Below are 18,025 nucleotides of genomic sequence, written 5' to 3'. Positions count from 1 at the left end.
AAATAAAGTGAGAGTCAGTCATCTCACAGTATTCCTTCATGCTAGGCAGTGACCTGCTATTAGCAAGTTAGTTCCTGTCCTACGAGTGAATCCATGCAAATAGAGAAAGCATGAAAAGCTGCTGGGATTTCAGTTTTATTTGGGTCTACTGCTAGTTTGGGATTAATTCCTGGGAAGGCTCCATCTGTACAGACTTCTGATACGCAAAGACTGATTATAAGCATATGTTAGCGATTTCTGGGACAGATGAAAATCTGTCACTACAGGGCTCAGAGCTAATGCAGTTGCAGCTTTTCCAGCTGTGGGTCAGCTCATATAGGGCTTTATTTTGAGGTGTACTGTTCCACTCAATGCCCTTGCAGCACAACAATCTAACTGTGAAACTAGTTACTTGTACTATAAGAAAAAACAGAACTTCTCTCTTCAGATTGTTATTCCGATATTTACAGGATATACATTTGGCACAGTTTAGACAGTTATATATGGTGACTGTAAAATCTGGAAATTATTTTGCATATAATGAACAGCATCATGTTTTCTCCTAAGCAGTTCCCTCACTGGCATAAACACGTAAGTCTGTGCTAGCTTCCCTGCAGATGAGGACTGCAAATCACATGACATTGCAAGCTACTTCTCCATCCCAGCAAATGATTTCCAGAATCCATAATGATGAGTAATTATTGCCCGGGAAAGAAAAAAAAATAGATATCTGATTATTCATGGAGGAGTTCTAAACTGATCTTAGATTATGAGATATTTCAAAAGAAGCACTTCCAGAAGCTCCTGTTTTACGAGCACGCACATGGATTCACTTCCTCTTCCAATGCCATACCAGGATGCAGAAATTGATTTTATCATTTAACTGTGAAAGAAGTGCAGTTCTGGAAGAGACAGCAACATTGCATGCAGACAGCTAAAGATAACAATACTGATATATTTTCTTTATGTATTATCACTGTCTGCAGGCACTCATATGTTTAATGCACCATGTTGCAGTTTATCAGCTCATAAACCATGCTCAGTCTTCTCTTTTTTTTTTACCAGCTATCAGCTAGTAATCTTAAAAAAATAGGAAAATTAAGTCTGATGTCATATATCAGAGAACTTTAACTACAGATTGCCATCAGTCATATACTGGTTTATTGATCATCCAGATGAGTGCCCAGATGAGGTAACTTTTTATTGATCAACATATCAGGTTCAGCTACAGATCACAGTATCTTCTCCCACAAAAGCAATATTAGTATTATTTAAGATTCCCAAGGAGCAGTATTCTGCTTGCCATAAATCCTGCCAAAACAAACAGAGCTATGGGATAATGAAGATAAGGGTAGGTAAAACCCTGGCCCCACTGCACTCAACGGCTATGGCTCTGTGGGCTTCAGACACCCTAGGATTTCACTTCATGTATTTGACATGGGCACACATCTGCCTCTGATGCTGCAAGTCTGACAGGAAACTCTGCTGATGAAGGGTTCAGATGGCCAACAGTAATTATTTTAAGGACAATTTTTTTCCATCACAAAATTTCTATACTAACTTTCTACAATGAAATAATTATACTCTCACCATAATCTGTGTTTTCTGGTTCCCAGCAATTTGAAGGCCAAAAGTATGGTGCCTAAGAAACAACATATGCATTTTTGTAATTTAAAAGATGAAAAACAAATATTCAGATGCAGAAACACATTACAAGTACAAAAAGAAGAATCAAAGCCTAGACCTAGCCTCTGCCCTCAGGGGAAATACTGCCACAGATCTCAGTAAAACTGAGGAAGGATTTTCAGGAAGGTATCACCTTCAACATTCCTCACTGCAACTAAATAGAGACACTGTAATACAAGCATCTCTTGAGGATAAAGTCCAGTATCCTGATGACATTTTAGACACTGTTGCCATCTCATCTGAATGGGGGCTTCTTACCCTCTATCCCCAGAATCTCCTCTTTCCTCAGGAATTCACAAGCACCCTGAGTCTGTTGTGGTGTTTTTTTGGTTTTGGGGTTTTATTTTTTTTTGTTTGTTTGTTGGTGGTTTTTTTTTTTTTTGGAGCATGAGAAACCTCATGGCCTTTTATATATGCCGTACACCACTTGCTCTTTTTTTTTTGGAGCAGCTACTAGTGTAGTTGGCATCCTACAAAACAATTTACTTTTTAAATATAACAGATGGTAGAGGTCAAAACTCAGCTGATTAAAGTTGTTCTGAAAGCAGAAGTCCTGCTAAGCTTACTGCTTTTGTTTTCTATCCAGGTCTGCATATTGCAGTTGCTACAATTAATTACAAGACATTACTATACATGGCTGTATTTCAGTTTTAACATGAATGAAAAATAATGTCCCTGTGATCACACAAATTAGAGAACACTGTTTTGTATTACTGATGTAATACCACAAACAGGCATAGGACATTACACACACAAAGACTACTCCTTGCACAAAGTACAGTGACAAAACAGGGAGGGATCAAACAATGCAGGGTTCAATGCTCCTCACTGATATATATTTTAGGAACTTCACGAGATTATGAGCTATTGTTAAAAGAGGGACTGATGTTGAGGTAGAAAGTAGCAAGTTCCAAGTAATGGAAAAGAAAAATTATTCTATCAGGTTATTTTTGCAGAAAATAGTTGAGAACTGTTGCAGGAAATGACAACAGGCAAAGAATAAGCAAAAGTTGTAGCAAAAGATGAGGGAAAGAAAACAAAAGTCAATAAGCAGTTAAGACAATTTGATGATGTGGTTTACACAGGCTTAAAATAAGGAAAAGAATTATACTCTGCTTTCGAAATCTAGCTCCTGAGAGCTGCACAGGACAACTTCTTATGGTGTCACTCTTAAAATAGGCAGAAGTACAACTAAATGGGAAATCAGTATTACCACTGCTTCTGTCAAATATTGCATGACAGGAGGAGCGGGACTTTCAGAAGAGCAAGGGAAATGTCATGAAAAATCTTAGTCTGAATGATGCCAGGTAACCAGAAGGTGGGGTGAGATAAGAGGAGGTCTGTGATCTCCTGGGCTTCTCTGTTTGCTGTGCTGTTGGTCTCATATGATAACACAATATCACATTAGCAGTAGGACAGTGAGCATGAGAGCAGCAACATCAGATGCAAGGAGAACAGGCTTTTCAGATAAAAACTAAATAAGAGAAAATAAACGTAAAGGAGGAACAGCAGGGTAAACAGAAGAGAGGTCACAGGAAACATAAGGAGGTGGCTGGGATCATGTAACAGAAAAACACAAATTCAGCCAGTAGGATTAGGCAGGAGGACTCCAGGTTTGAACTTATTGCTTTTAAAGTTATACAATCTGTACAAAAGGAGTTGTTGCAGCTCAAGCACTCAGTTATCTTAGGAGGCTGACAGCAGTAGTTTTTTGAAAGGGCATGGAACTCAAGCGCAGGATGCTTTAAAAATTCAACACATCTGGAGGCACAAGGACACTGAAAGATAGAGATGTCCCAGCTTCGGTGACTGCCAAGGTTACACAACCTCTGTAAAAGAGCCAAAGCCTGAAGGTTGCCCCCTCCCACATCAATCCAAGCGAGCATAAAAATTTGAATTTTCTGCTGTGTTAGAGCTTGAATGTCCAACTGCAAAGTTTGCCCTGGTCTGTTTTGCAAAGGAGGGTGGCTACTCAATTCTGTGCCAGGGTTAGATCCTGAAAGTTATTTTCTTTCTCCTGGTTTAGTTCAACTTTGAGTACAATAGCATTGAAATCACATATAAAAAAAAAATCACAGGACATATCAGTTCATTTATGTAAAAACTGTGAGTCAGAGAGTAGAAAAAGAGTGATTTGGGATTCTAAAGTAGATCATTTTGAAGGGACTTCATAACCTCCTATGGCCTCTACCAAGATAGTCTCAATCCCTGGCTTCACAGACTTAACCGGTGCTTAGGAATAAAGAGTGGGTGATTTCAGGAGTGTTGCAGGGACAGTAGAACGGGCCACAAGGAAGGCAGAGGGCTCACCAACCTGAAAACGATAGAACGTCCCATCATCTTTCAGGGTAAGGACGTGGTCTGAGATTGGAAAAACATAACCCTGTGCAGCGATAAGACTTCCCAAGTGTATTGCTTCTCCTGTGAAAGAGAAAAAAACAGTGGAAATGTGTCAGTAAGACACACACTGCACACTCCTCTGCTTTCAGCAGTGGCCCTGGCGATGACTCACGCGAAGACCTGGTGCGCATATGCCTCTCTGTACCCACATTGCATCCTTATGCCTTCCAACCAAACCGTGCGAAGCAGGAGAGCAGACATCAGCCTTACAATATAGATGAAACACTACCCAAACGTTTAACCTGCTGGTTTTATGTTTAAAAAATTTCATACCAGTTCAGCTCTAGAGTCTGAAATTCAATTCAAAGCACACTATCTGTCACAAGTGACAGCTGACAAGAAGCCTGTTCCATCAGTGAACCCCACTTGCCTCTATCAAACCTGACAAACACCTGCAACACCAGGTCATTAGTAGCGTGCCTGTTCATAAAGACAAATCCTGACACTGTAGCATTGCCATTTGTTAGAGGAAATGGAGCTGAGGTAAAGGGGAACGCATATCTAACAACTGCCAAAGCAGCCTTCACCACTGCAGAGGTACATTTGCACAGATTTTCAACTAATGTCAACTGTCAAAACCTGCATCAACTTTCTCAGAGTTACAAAACACACATCAGCTGCCCACCCACCCCCAGGCAAATAATAAAGCTACTGTCTGCAGCTGAAATTCAAATTTGGGACTTGACTGGACTCACGAGAAGGGATGTATGTATAGGGATGCCCTGGGTGAGAAAACACTGCCTCTATCTCTGCTTTTACATGGTGATAGTAGGCAGCAGAAACAAACTGGGAGGTGAGATGCCAGATTTTTTTTCCCTTTCTGGAAAAGGAAAAGAAGCTTCTAGACCTGCAGATCTTTTCTTCCTCCTTTCCCAACAGTTCTTAACTGTGACAAAACTGTTTTGATTTCTTTGAAGAATGAACTATTTGGACTGGGCCCATACACTGATCACTGTTTACGGTTTGTTATCCATTTATCTATCTGCTGTGATAAATTAGCAGCCATCATCTGATCCCATGATGTGGCTGTGTCATCCTTGGCCAGCATGTCCTGTCAGTCATGGCTACATTTCTCCACATCATGGAAACCTGTCGCTGCCTTTGCCTGATAACCACACACATCCACCAACTTTCTTTCTAAGTCTGTGAAAAACCTTAAAATCAATCAGGCTTTCTTAGGTAGCAACAATTTCACAGACATGCTAAAACTCCTACAAAGTGCTCTCTGTGTATTGCAGTGTAAGGCATTAGACTTAATTAAGATGATTCTTATCTCTTTCCCTCCTCCTTCCTTCCAATACCTAAATCAACCTTGTTGTTCTACAGGTATTTTAGACCACAGCAAAACAGTATCTACTGTCAGATGGCACACACAATACAGACTGAATACCTGTTCCACCCCAGCTGAGGTCACCTTACCTTGATCTTCAATGCTGAGGTTCTTCATAAGCCACTGCACAATATCAGCACCTTAAAAAAAAAAAAAAAAAAAAAAAAAATAGTGAAAAAAGCATTAAACACTGAGACCACGGGGTTTGAGAGCCCCAGAAAGAGATAACATTGAGACAGATACAATAGAACTGACATGAGTTTTATTCCATTTTCCTTTATATTTCCACTGTTGTTTCAGAATGTTTTTCCGTCTTGTGCCATGCTGTAATTATACAATTACTGACAGGTCCCAAGAAGTATTCCGTGTGATAGGAGCCCTGATATACTTTAAGTCAGATATTACTCGAATGGTTCCACGTAACTTGATCTCTCCCAGTTGCTGCTCTCTCACGTCAGCATACAGGGGGTTACATTTCTGCAAACACCAGCTAGCAGAGAGACAAAGGAGCATTTACTGACACCTTGCACCCGTAATATCAGAGGCAACAACCTAAAAGTACAGAACTGCGTTATCAGTCAAAAAAGGACAGAGGAAAAGTCTCGCTTATGTCAAAGACAAGCAATGCCTTGGAGAAAGAAGTGGGATTCAGCGTGCCTGTAACCTAGCCACTGTTGAGCTGTCACCTGCTAATGATCGCACCAGCAGCACAGTAGCCAGGAGCAGAGAAGCGAGTCTTTAAGGCCCATTAGGTAGTTTATTAGGTTTTCAGGGCCCATCAATTAGTACAAAGCTTATTGCTATCTTATAAACAGCGTGAGTATCCCTAGGATTGATCCTCTGCATGTATACAACCTCTCTGTTGCTCACATGGAAATCGTGGAAGTGGAAAACTTGTCACTGTTCAATAGAATGTACGGCCTTTTATCAAAATACAACATGACAGGGCAGCAAAATTTAGTTAAACTCCATAGTCAGAAAGTTAAGCTTAAAATGAAAAACAATGGTGTGTACAAATCAACTCACATGACTTGTCCAAAGTCAAAGGCAACCAGCAAGAGTACTTGGAGGCAATTCAACAAGCCCATGCCAAGTTATGGCAGCTTGCAGCACAACCTAACAATGCCATGCCTGGATGCAGACATAACACCAAGCCCTTCTCAGCATACAGTCAATTTGTTGAGAAATACTTGCATTCACGTACAGTAGGCTAATAGCCCAAATAATACTTAGTGCTATGCTGTGTAATAATATATCAGTTGAAGATGGCATACAAAAAGGAACTGATCAATCGTATGGTTCAGGCTTACTAAACAAACTCCAGAGGATCTTATTTGCATGCAGCACTTCTGAGTTAGACGTGGTAGGTACTTCAAGGAACAGCATAACTCGCACAATGCCTATTCCAGAAAAGATCTGAAGAACATTTTGCTTTCCACAGGCCCAGAGTGCCCCTACACCCTCAACAAACCTTAAAGGCAACAAAGGCCAGGAGTCACAAGTATGATGTGCCACAGAGAAAGACAACAGACACTGCTAGTGTCCCAGGTCACTGCAATATCTTCAGATCTGAATGACTCTCTCATACAGGTGAAATTCCCACTAGAAATGTGGGCTCTACCCCATGCAGAAGGGGATGGCAGCTCCCACTCTCTCTGACAACGCAAGTTGATCCACGACTCCACAAGGTGCACCAGTAAACCCTCTTCAGTCAGGCTTCAGCAGCAAGCAGGAATATGGACCTGATCTCTCTTGCCCTCCACTCAAGACAAGTGAAACAACTTACCTGTCCCTCACAGGCAATCAGCAGAACTCCCAAAGAGCAGGGGAGCATCTGCTTTGGCTTAAATACTGGGCAAACAGATGTGACGAACAAGCAGCATTGTCTCAATCTGCCTTGTAGGTATCAACGAACCAGATACTAAAGGACCCACCTCACAAACCTGTATTCTCTGCTCTGTGGTAAGTCTCCATACCTCTCAACTCCACCGAAGTACAAGTTAAGTTGCCACTATCCTATTTGGAAAGTTCGTCCAGAACCCTTTAATGGAAAGAATTATTCTTCTTTCTTGACAGATGTTTTTCCTGAGTGTTTCTACAGAGGGCTGACACGCTGCCTTCCTTCCTCCATTTCACTAAACCAACCAAACTCTTTTAAAGTCCTCTTAAGATGGTCTCTCTCTCTCTACTTCACCATTCAGCAACTTTTCAAATTTAAGTTCCACTTCTTTGCATGAGGGTCACCAGAACTGCAGGCAGTACCTTGCAGAACACCTAACAAACACCAGTAGTGCCAGTGCTTTCCTGTCTCTACTGAAGCCAACTTGCCAGGTGCACCCTAACGCCACATCAATTTTTTTTTTTTTGCGAAAAGCAAATTCATTCAGAAAAATATGTCTGAGGGGTCCAAAATTACCTGCTAGATGAGAATGCATCCAGTGAACAGTGCTAGCTGCATAACATATGGGGAAAGTGTTCAGAGCCAGTAAGTATTGTTCTGACAAGTTTGTTAATAAAATATTCTATTTTATAAACATGGATGTTCCCTTTTGCCTTTTACAAAACAAAAATATCCTAAAGATAGAACAAAACATTTGAGGTTAGAAAACCATTCAAAGAAGACTCAAACTAAAGTGCTTCTGTATTGTTAGAAACAAAACAAAACCTTACAAAATGCTTTGTTCAAACTAAACCAGAATCTTTATTGATTTTTCTGTTCACTCACCAAATGAAAAATTTCACCATTTCTCCTGATTTTGGTCTCCGATTACAGGCTTGCAGTGATCTCTTGGGCATCTTATTGCCAAGTGACATGACAGCTGATACCTGAAAGCCACCTAGAGTGGTGCATTGCTTTGCTCAAGGGAGGTGAAGTGCGTTCTGCATGATTCCTTTCCTCGTGTTCAGGAATACCTAACGCAGGACTAAGGGTCAACTCCATTTCTACACAGAACTACTATGTCCCCAGCTCTACACCTCTTTTGGGGAATCTATTCAATTTCCATCAAACTGCAATGAAAAATTCAAGTAATGCTGAAAGCTGGTTCCCCAGTCTTTCTTCCCCCTGTTACTAAGATTTAAAAAGAAAGGTTTAAAGGGGCAAGTAAACTGAAGGCACCAACTCAACCAGAACTCCTGTGATCAGTCACTCTGGAATATAAGCAGCACTTGAGATCAGGGATTTTAATTTGTCTCTTTTAAAAACATGAAGTCATTCCTGAATGTTGCCAAGAGCCTGGAAGATTTTATAGCTATTCTCCAGTTGTCCTGAGGCAGACAGATTATCTTTCTGCTGAGTTTGCTGAACCATTATTTATCACCTGCCAAGACTGATTACTCACCCTCGGGACAATGACAAGTCTTTCCTTCCTCTGTTAATTACTGTCATCATTAATAGCCATGTCACTAATTAATATTCAATCATAATGAAAACTCTTTACTGCTCTCTCCCACCACACCTTCAATTTTTAGGGTTACCCTCACACACTGGTTTTGCCTCTGCTTGTGCCTGCGTCTATCACTGCAACCTACTTTTGCCCACCTAGAAATACTACTTATGCCCTTCCTCAAATGAGAACATTCAGATTTATCCTTATAAGATTCAGTGAAGACTTGAGTGAATCCTTTACAAGACTCTTCTCTGTTAGACCAAGACATTCCTTTATCTGCAGGTTTTCCAGAAAACTTCATCTTAACCTCTCCTGTAGGTTAAGCCTGATGGATGGTCCTCACATAACTCACCTTCCCCAAAAGATCTTTTCTGGCTGATTTTCAGATTCTATATTTCACAAGCTGTTTCAGAGGACACCTGAGGGAAACCCTTGACCCTGACATGTTTCCACTAAACACTAACAGGGCATTTGATTCTTCTAAAAACAAATAGTTGGATGTGTTTTCAATAATAGAAAGTGTTGCTAGATCCAGGTAGAGGAATGGCTCCAGTCTCCTCTATTTTCCTCTCCATATATCTACATTTCCTCTGAGTCAGTATGCTCAGTTCAAGGATAGTCAACAGCCTGTGAACATCTATTTCCTCCCCACCTATAATGAAATAGATCTTTTTGCTTTAGGCTCTTCTTTGAAGCTAAAGTGGATTAAGTTGCTTAATACCAACAGAATAGCTGTATTTCTGTGTGCAAACATTCACAATGACCATTTATCCAGCTACCTGGTTTAGAGACAGACTAGCAGTTTTATATTTCTTGCTATTTTTCTCCGTTTTCTATTCGGCCTCAGTGATCCCATAAAAGTAGCTAGTGTTCTCAGAAGGCCATTGCCTGTCAGCATGACAAATGAGTTGCCAGCCATGAAACGATAAATTAAAAAAAAAAAAAGTTCACAAGGTGTGAGGCTGTTGGCAAGATACCTCTTCCAGAAAATCCAAGATGGACTTGGAAAACTTAGAGCCATCTATAATGAGATTCACCTGTCTTCCACAAGCTGTGTGAAATGGCAAAGGCAGATAGAACAACATACCCTCCCCCAGAAATTTCTAAATTGCTGCCTGAAGTGGAGACTGTGCCTCTGGTTCCGAGCAAAGGAGCCAGGACCACTGCTGTCTACTTGTTGTCCAGTGGACTGGGCACGTCCCTGACAAGGCATACATATGTACATATACACACACATATACGTATACAAAAAAAAAGAGTGTTTTCTGAAACTTCAGCAAACATGTACATCTTTGCATTTCTTTTTAGGCTGACAAGACAACTGCGTTTTTTGCCCAGTGTCCCGAGATGGCCAAGTTGGCAAGCACTGACGAGCGGAGCTCCACAGTGATTTAACATGGGACATCTTGTGTTACCCAGGAGCAGGACCAGTGACCAAGGACTAAAGTCTGTCCCTTCTCATGGGAGTTGCTAAGCTAAGCCCTAATCACTGGATGCCATCCAGCAACTACAGCCAATGAGGTGGGATGCACTGGATCTCAGATTGTTCACAGCCTCACATTGCACTGACAAATACTAACACTGAAGAAAGTAAAGTCTTAAAAAAAAATTAAAAATACTGTCTGATCATGTTATGAAGGAATTTGCAATGTATACATGTCTACAGGACAAGGCATAAGATTGCTTTGTTATTCCCTGTTTTTTTCTTCCCAGTGTTAATATTAATAATATTAATATTCTCTGAATATACTTTAATAATTAAAAAACCTAATAAATATTTCTGCATAGTAGTGGATTTAAAAAAAAATATTTTACAAAAGGAATACAAAAAAAAGTGAAATGTTCAGCTCCTACCTAGACCTTATCCACACACTCCATTACACACTCTATGGGCAAACAAGCTATGTGCCTAGCCTCATTCGTCAGTCACCTCCAAACTCAATGTCCAGACAGTCTTTCGATGCAAGGGTGAAAATGTGTTCTCCTTCCTATCACTTCATTCTTGAAAACAGATGGACCCATTTTAGCACCACGTTTTCCAAACAATTTGCTCCTGAACTCAGACCAATCTTTGAATATTTCTATCAGAAAAGCAAGACTGGAGGAAAAAAAAAAATCACAAGCAGTCAAAATTACATGAGAATATCTGCACAGGTGTATGAGCAGCCACTCAAGCTGCTTTCTATCCTGCCAGTCACAGCAATCACACTATTAAATGGGAATAATGTGGTCTGGTACCTCCCCAAACAGCACTGGGTCCTTGGTAAATCTAGGACACAAAGGTTAATTAATTATCCAGGCTTTTACCACTGGGCTTGCAAAAAATAAACAAATGAGCATCACCCATGATAAAGGGCAAAACTATTTCACACAAAATTTCTCAAGACCTCCAGCACTCCTGCTACTATTTTTCTTACACAGAGCTCCTCACTGACTCCCACGGTGATTTCAGCTAGGTTGGACATACAGGCTCCTGCTTACAGTGGAGATTTAATGCAAAGCGCCATTTTTTATGGTAAGGGTAAAAAAATTAGAAAGAGGTATCTAGGTCCCCCTCCTAGTATTGTGTTACAAATATTGGGGAAGCACTTTATAGAATTTGCCTACAATAAGCACATAAATAAATAACAATGCCAACTAAAAAAAAAAATCTCAGCAGTTGACTCAGAAAATGTGGTAATTGCAGCTCTTCTCCATCAGCATGTGGTAATTGCACCACTCAGTGTCAGCAAGGAGCATCATCAAAGCTACAACAGCTTAGAGTTTCTAGCAATAGCAATTTTCCTTTACAATCTATTCACTTTAAATCTTATTCGTGAATTATTAACAATCATTAGCAGCAGGACTGTTACCCCTTTCTGATTAAATTGGCCAAAGTTTCTAAGAAGTCTTTTTATTCATCACAACTTTTGAGTGCTTGAATTTACAATTTACTTTTCTTGTAGTAAAAAATTTGAAAATATAATACTTTGTGCAAAATAACAATGATGTTTGGTGGGAAGGTGGAAAGCAGTACATGGAGTTAAGTTGCGTATGAGCATTCCAGAATGATAGAACAACGACAAGGACAGCATATTTGTAAATGTAATGGGTTTGAAATCTCTGATCCTCTGCCTTTTCCTGACAACAGCATGGGTTATTTATCACAGTGTTTGTGCTGATATGACATTCCAAACATTTTTTCATCCCTCCTCTGTCTCCTTTACTAAGTGTTATCTACAGAAAGCTGTTCAGTATGCTTGCCTATTTATATCAAACATCGCTATTTCAGAGATAAGTCCCATAAAAAGACTAATCATTAAGTTTTGTGTGTTGTTTTTGAACTTAAGAAACACACTGTATCTCTGTTGCATGAGTGTCCACATCTGTGTAAACAAAACCATACAGGAATCTGATCACAGATTCATCGAAAGCCTGTTACAATTAACAACTCTAATGTTTGACTCCTGCATGTTCTTGTCCCTGACACCAGGCCCTCAAGCAAAATAACAGCAAATCTATTAATAAATTCTTTCACAAAAAGGAGTAATGACCCAGGCCCGTGGCTGCACTGCAAGGTGTTGGTGGACACTTGTGGTGTTGGGAAAATGACAGAAGATAACCTTCCAAGGAGAGAGAAAATGCCACAGGCTCCCGTAGTCACGGTGGGGAAAGACGACGAGCAGCTGAGAGAATCAGCTCAGGGAATGAGACCAGGCAGAGGGCAACGCACCAGAGCAGCAGAGCTGTAACTAGGAACTGAGCAGAAATTTTTAGCAACCAAGCACAAACACACTTTGAAATAGCTTGCAAAGTAGTGGGCTGCGAATTCACAGTTTAACCATCAGCACTGCAGTGTAAACTTGATCTCCAATACACATTTTACATGTAACACACACACAATTTCTCTTGCCTGCATTTTAAATATAGACAGATATGAAAGATGGAGATTTGGATTTGCAAAAGCCAAATTCCTTGTGTACTTTCACCCTCTTAATAGCTCCTATTTCTGAACTGCTATTTGGAGGGACTTTTGCCTTCTCATCAAACTGGCCAGGCTACCAAAGCACACATACCTTCTAGGACGCAGACCTGTAGAGGGAGATTTTCACTAGGCAGGAACCAATAAATGATCAGACGTGACAGTGCAGAGCTCTGTGTGGGCTAATTTACCCAGGTAACAAAGATAAATTAGATTGTAAGGTCTCAGAGATATCATGGCCAGGCTGCTTTGGTTACAAGGCTGCCCATCTAAAAATAGTTCAGGTAACCTCACAAGGCGTGAAAGCAAGGAGCAGAAGACATACCCAAAGGCAGGCTTCTAGCTTGCAATACCATCCCATCAACACTTAAAAGCAGGCAGCCAGTGCTGAGGAGCAGAAGGATGCCACTAGCTGAGACCTGGATTTAAAATGATTGCTCTACAGTGGTATTAGTCAGGCTGAGTTAGCAAACCTCTTAATGGACGCACAGTTAATCCCAGTGAAAGAGGTCTGCCAGCACAGCTTAAACCAGGTCCTCGACTGGAAAAAAAGCAGTACCAGCAAAAGGTCTTTTTCCAGTTGACCTGCACCAACATAAAGAGTTTGGTGCTCTGCCAGCCTCAGCCTTGTTCTCACTTCGACAGAGCTGTGTCACGTCGGCCCAGCCCTTGTACTCGACACTCAGTGCCCTTGACTGCTAACACACTGACATTTGCTCACACTGAGAGATGCCAAGCAGTGGTCTTGCCACAGGAGCAGCCACCATGATTTATTTGCGCTAAACATTCCACACTTGCCGTGGAAAACCTGAGCTGCTATCAGGTCGTGCTATCTACAGACAGAGCTATGCTGACAGACCGAGACACACACATGCACCCGCCAAAACTCAGAATATACCACAACCCCAGTGCAATCCCCCCTGCCATTGCATTGCTTGACTAGAATTTGATGTGCTCTAAATTAAGAGACGTACTGTGCAACCCGTGCCCAAATCTTCTTGTCTCCTCAAATGCAACCCTAAACTTCTCTTACTGCAAGTACAGGAGGAAACTGCAAAACAAACAAAAAAATATTTAACAATTCCACACTTTGCATCATTGAAACCTGTACCTGTTCCTCCTACGACACGCACAGAAGACGAGCACATTGCCTTCAGAGCAGTTAGAAAGGTGCACAAGAGGTGGGAAAATTGTACCTTGCAGTCCCAGCCTCCGAGCATCAACAATTACAACATTTAGCAGCAGCCTCAGAAGTTACCTCCTTTTACAAATCACTAAGAACTGCAGATGTCTGAAGATGTACCTTTACACCTACAATGGATCATAAATTTACAGTTGCTTTTCAGGCTGCTCTGCCCTTGCATTACTCAGACAACTGAAGTGTCTCGTACAGCTTAGCGGTTTGGCTCTCTGCCATATAGTAGTGTTTAGACGCTGTTCCTCACGCTGTCAAAATGATTCAGCAGCAAAACAGCAAGGGAAGCAACTCTGAGCACTGCTGGAATTGGGGCTTTTGAAGATTCCCGTGTCAGATCTCGTTAGGGCTGGAACATTTTTGCTGCTATGCAATTCATACACACAGTCTTTAAATCAAAGGCAATCTTCCTGTCACTTCAATCATATATTCATATTTTTAATAGCAAATTTTCTTCTCCAGGAAAGAGGAAGATCGATAAAACATAGAAGCAAGAAGGTGTATTTCAGCATGTGACTGTCAGGTCACTTCACACTGTGTCCTCGTTCACAAAGTGGATTTCAAAGGCTGTCACATCAAGGTCCTCCTCGCCCTCACCAGTGTTATAACAGTTTCGCTGCAAAAGTGTAAATGTTACCGACTGGTGCAAGACAGTAAAGTGCTCTGAAAGCTGCAGCATTTTAATGTTTTTGACACAGTATTTATTTACTAGGAGATCTGACCCTGTAGTGCTCATCCATGCCAGGTTCCAGTGAATTTCCACAGTAATTCCAATTGCAGAAGCACTCAATTTTTAAACCTAATAAACTCTGGCCACAACAGATCTCTCTTTTCACAAGGTCACACACTTCCATGTTAACTATGGCAGCGTTATTGGCTATGCCCTCTATTACAGATAAGGATTATTAGCATCAGCACATTCTCTAAGAAACCAACTTCATCCTGACATGTTGCTACTCTTCTCCCTCTCATTCTTCAGGAAAGGTTGAGAACCACACGCTATGCTTGTGGTGATGCAGTAACAGTCACATTACCTGATATCTGTAGCTCTTTTCCCTTCAGGAGTTCCTTGCTCTGAAAATGAAATAATCTGTGTTGTACAGCTGGTTTCCCCTTTTCCCTGCTAGGCCTTTCAACAATGTATAACGCAGGGTGCACTGGAGTGCAGTTGGCCTTACTGGATCTCTATATAGATGCAGCAGTCAATCAGGGACAATTCTCCAGCAGAATTAGGGTTGCACATATCATTTCTTTGAGTCAAGGGTAACGTCAGATGAATTACGATCATATAGCAACAGCTGACAATTTACTTACTGCCATGCTAAACAAAGAGACAGTATTGGCACTAACACTAGAGGCCATATTTTAAACAGGGCTCCTTAAACCATGCGTTAAAGGTACTTACACCAGCAAGGAGCTGCTGATATTGCTGGCAACAGCCCATTCCTGCATTTCAAATTTGGGCGAAGATATCTATCAGTGCCATTTTTAAATGTGCAGAACAATTTAACGATAACATTGGAACAATCAACATAAGTTAGTATTCATAATTAAGTAACAAGTTCAAAACAGGTAAATTATTTGTTCTTTTCTACGTCTGACGGATTTCACAGGGCTGCACATAATAATAGGAGTAGTAAAACCAACAATCAACATTTCTTAAATACTTACGTTTTAAAATTGCATTTCCTGTCTGGTAAGTCCTTCAAGTTTATTTTACCAAATAACTTCTGAAAGTAAGAAGCATTTACAAAAACCTGGAAGCTGCAGTAAACAAATACCATTAGGTTTAAATAACTCAATCTACTGTCAAAACACTGTTTAGCTTAGAACTGCAAAATATCTGTCTATAGGAATTTTAGAAGGCATTTTTGTTTCCATACTAAGACAGAGGGAATCTAGTAAAATATTTTCCTTTCTTTCTTTTTTTTCCTCTCCAAGAATTTGAAGAGCAACATTTTATTTAACTCCTTTCCATGTAAGTACAGGTTTGGACTTGGAAAAGCTGACAAGCTGCTCCAAAGCAGCGACGATTTCAGACAGCAACAGGCCTTGAACGTGGGATGGGCTCAGAGCAGACATGGCTGCGTATTTGGTTGTTACTCAAGCAGGAGCACAAAGCATACCCTTCCTCCTGCAGCAAGGATCAGCCTTGTTCAAAGCAGCTCCTCAGGGAGCTTCGTGGTGCAATGCCCGACACTGGTGGGACAAACCAAATAGTGCTGCCGCTTTCCTGTTTCCATCCAACCACACCTCGTTTGGAGGCCCAGCAGCCTCACTCTCTTCTTCCCAGGCACCTCACCAGGGCAAGGGGTGAGCTGCCAGCTGTCACTGCTGACTCCTGACAAAACCCAGCCTGGCACAGCTCTCTAGGAGAGAGCCCTCACCAGTGTTATAACAGTTTCCCTGGGCTCATCAGCCACTTTGTGCGTCCGAGCTCAGCCGTGTCCTGGCGAGCGCGGCAGGAACGGCCTGGGACCACACAGCGTTTCTCAGCGAGCACAGTTTGCCTGGGCAAACATGCACAGAACAGCCTTATAATGCAGTGAAACACGTTCTGGTGCTTGTGGTTTCCAAATAGGTACAACTCAAAATCTTCTCTGTATAAAGAGAAAGCTTTTTTTTAAAGCCAGCAACATTGTGTTCTGTAAGGTCTTGAGAAGTATTTTAATTTATTGGAAGTTTTACAGACTTAAAAGATTTTCAGAGTTTCACAGGTGACTGGAGAAACTAGAACTATGTAAATAACAAAACACCTTCCTGTAAATATTAAAATGAAAAAAGAAAATACATTTCACTTGTGCTCGCAAGACTTTCGCGTTTGGTTTCCAGCAGCGAGAACGGTATCGCACGTATCCCCGGGGTGCCGCCAGGGGGCGCTGCGCGAACACGGACAGCGCCAGCTTCCCGCCCCCGGACGTCAGAGGGCGGTGCGCGGCGGAGAGCGCGCGCCGGTTGTGCTGCTGCGAGCGGGCGGAGCGGAGCGCCTGGGAGCCTACTTTAAAAAATCGCGGGCTCCGACCACAGGACAGGGATCACACCACACGCATTTTATGGGACATCAATGCTTACTAAAATTAAAAGAAATTTTCCTAGGACTACAAACGTTCTTCAAGTGCTTTCAGATCACGTTCTCGTTTAGCACACACGCTGCTCCTTCCCTCGGCGGGCAGCCGCCCCGCACGGCCGGCAGGTGGTGGTGTTGCCCACGGAGCAGGAGGCAGCATGGCGGCAGGCTGGCTCGGCTCCCGCCCTGCGCGGGCGGGGACGGGCGGCGCCAGCCGCCGGCTCGGCGGCTCCTCGGCAGCCGCGACCACGGGCTCTGCTGTGGGGCCGAGCCCCTCGCCCAAGCTCAGAGGTCCTGACCCGACACCCGCCCGACGCCGGCTTACCGGACGCTGCAAGTGGGAGGAGGCAAAGGTGCCGGCGAATCAGTCGGAGCCCGCACCTGGTTTGAAAACACCACTCATGATGTTAAGATGCAACTAATTTTGCAGATAACGACACTAAACACGGACTCCAGGCGGAGAGGAGCAGGCTCCCTCCCCTCCCTGGGAGAAACAGGGACGCCGTCTCCACTGAAGTCACCCACAGGGTGAAAGCGCAGCAAGATGAAAAGGTCCCAAGAAATCAACAGGCAAAATTACAAAGTTACGGTAAAATACAGCAGGCCACACCATCAGGTTGTATCTGAGAACAGACATAGAAAGGTGGAAGGAGGAAAGGCCTTGTTTGTCTTCTGTTTATTTTTCACTTTCCCCTCATGTTCACGAGGAACACAGTCAGATGCTGCTCATTTTCCTCACTGCATCTCGCGCCAACAGTCCCTGACGGAGTGGACGCGGCACTATGATCACGACACCATCGGCCTGGGGAGAGCTACAATGCGGTGTCTGTCGCCCACCCCAGTGCAGCCAGCTCACCAGCCCACTCCCACAATAAAGTTAGGCATATACAGAAATATCTGGAACACTTAATGGGAAAGACAAGCTTTTCCCTGTACTATAGGCCTTGCGTTTTAGAAACTTACTCACTTCTGTTTTACTGAGAAAGCAAAGGAAAAATCTTTATTTCTGTGGATGTCA

The 18,025-nt window shown here is 42.2% G+C and overlaps 1 protein-coding gene across 1 annotated transcript in view; it reads right to left on the bottom strand.

The window, feature by feature from the left end:
- RGS6 (regulator of G protein signaling 6) overlaps positions 1–18,025 on the bottom strand; it is a 103,279-nt gene that overhangs the window by 63,156 nt on the left and 22,098 nt on the right. The window contains 3 exon segments of the mRNA XM_086748871.1: positions 1,570–1,621; positions 3,980–4,086; positions 5,485–5,535. Coding sequence (XP_086604997.1) covers positions 1,570–1,621; positions 3,980–4,086; positions 5,485–5,535 — 210 coding nt within the window.

Source organism: Chlamydotis macqueenii, chromosome 5, assembly GCF_036417535.1.
Source record: "Chlamydotis macqueenii isolate bChlMac1 chromosome 5, bChlMac1.mat, whole genome shotgun sequence".
NCBI classification, from domain to species: domain Eukaryota; kingdom Metazoa; phylum Chordata; class Aves; order Otidiformes; family Otididae; genus Chlamydotis; species Chlamydotis macqueenii.
The sequence above is the reverse complement of the archived record's forward strand: the minus strand, read 5'-3'. Positions and strand labels throughout refer to the sequence as shown.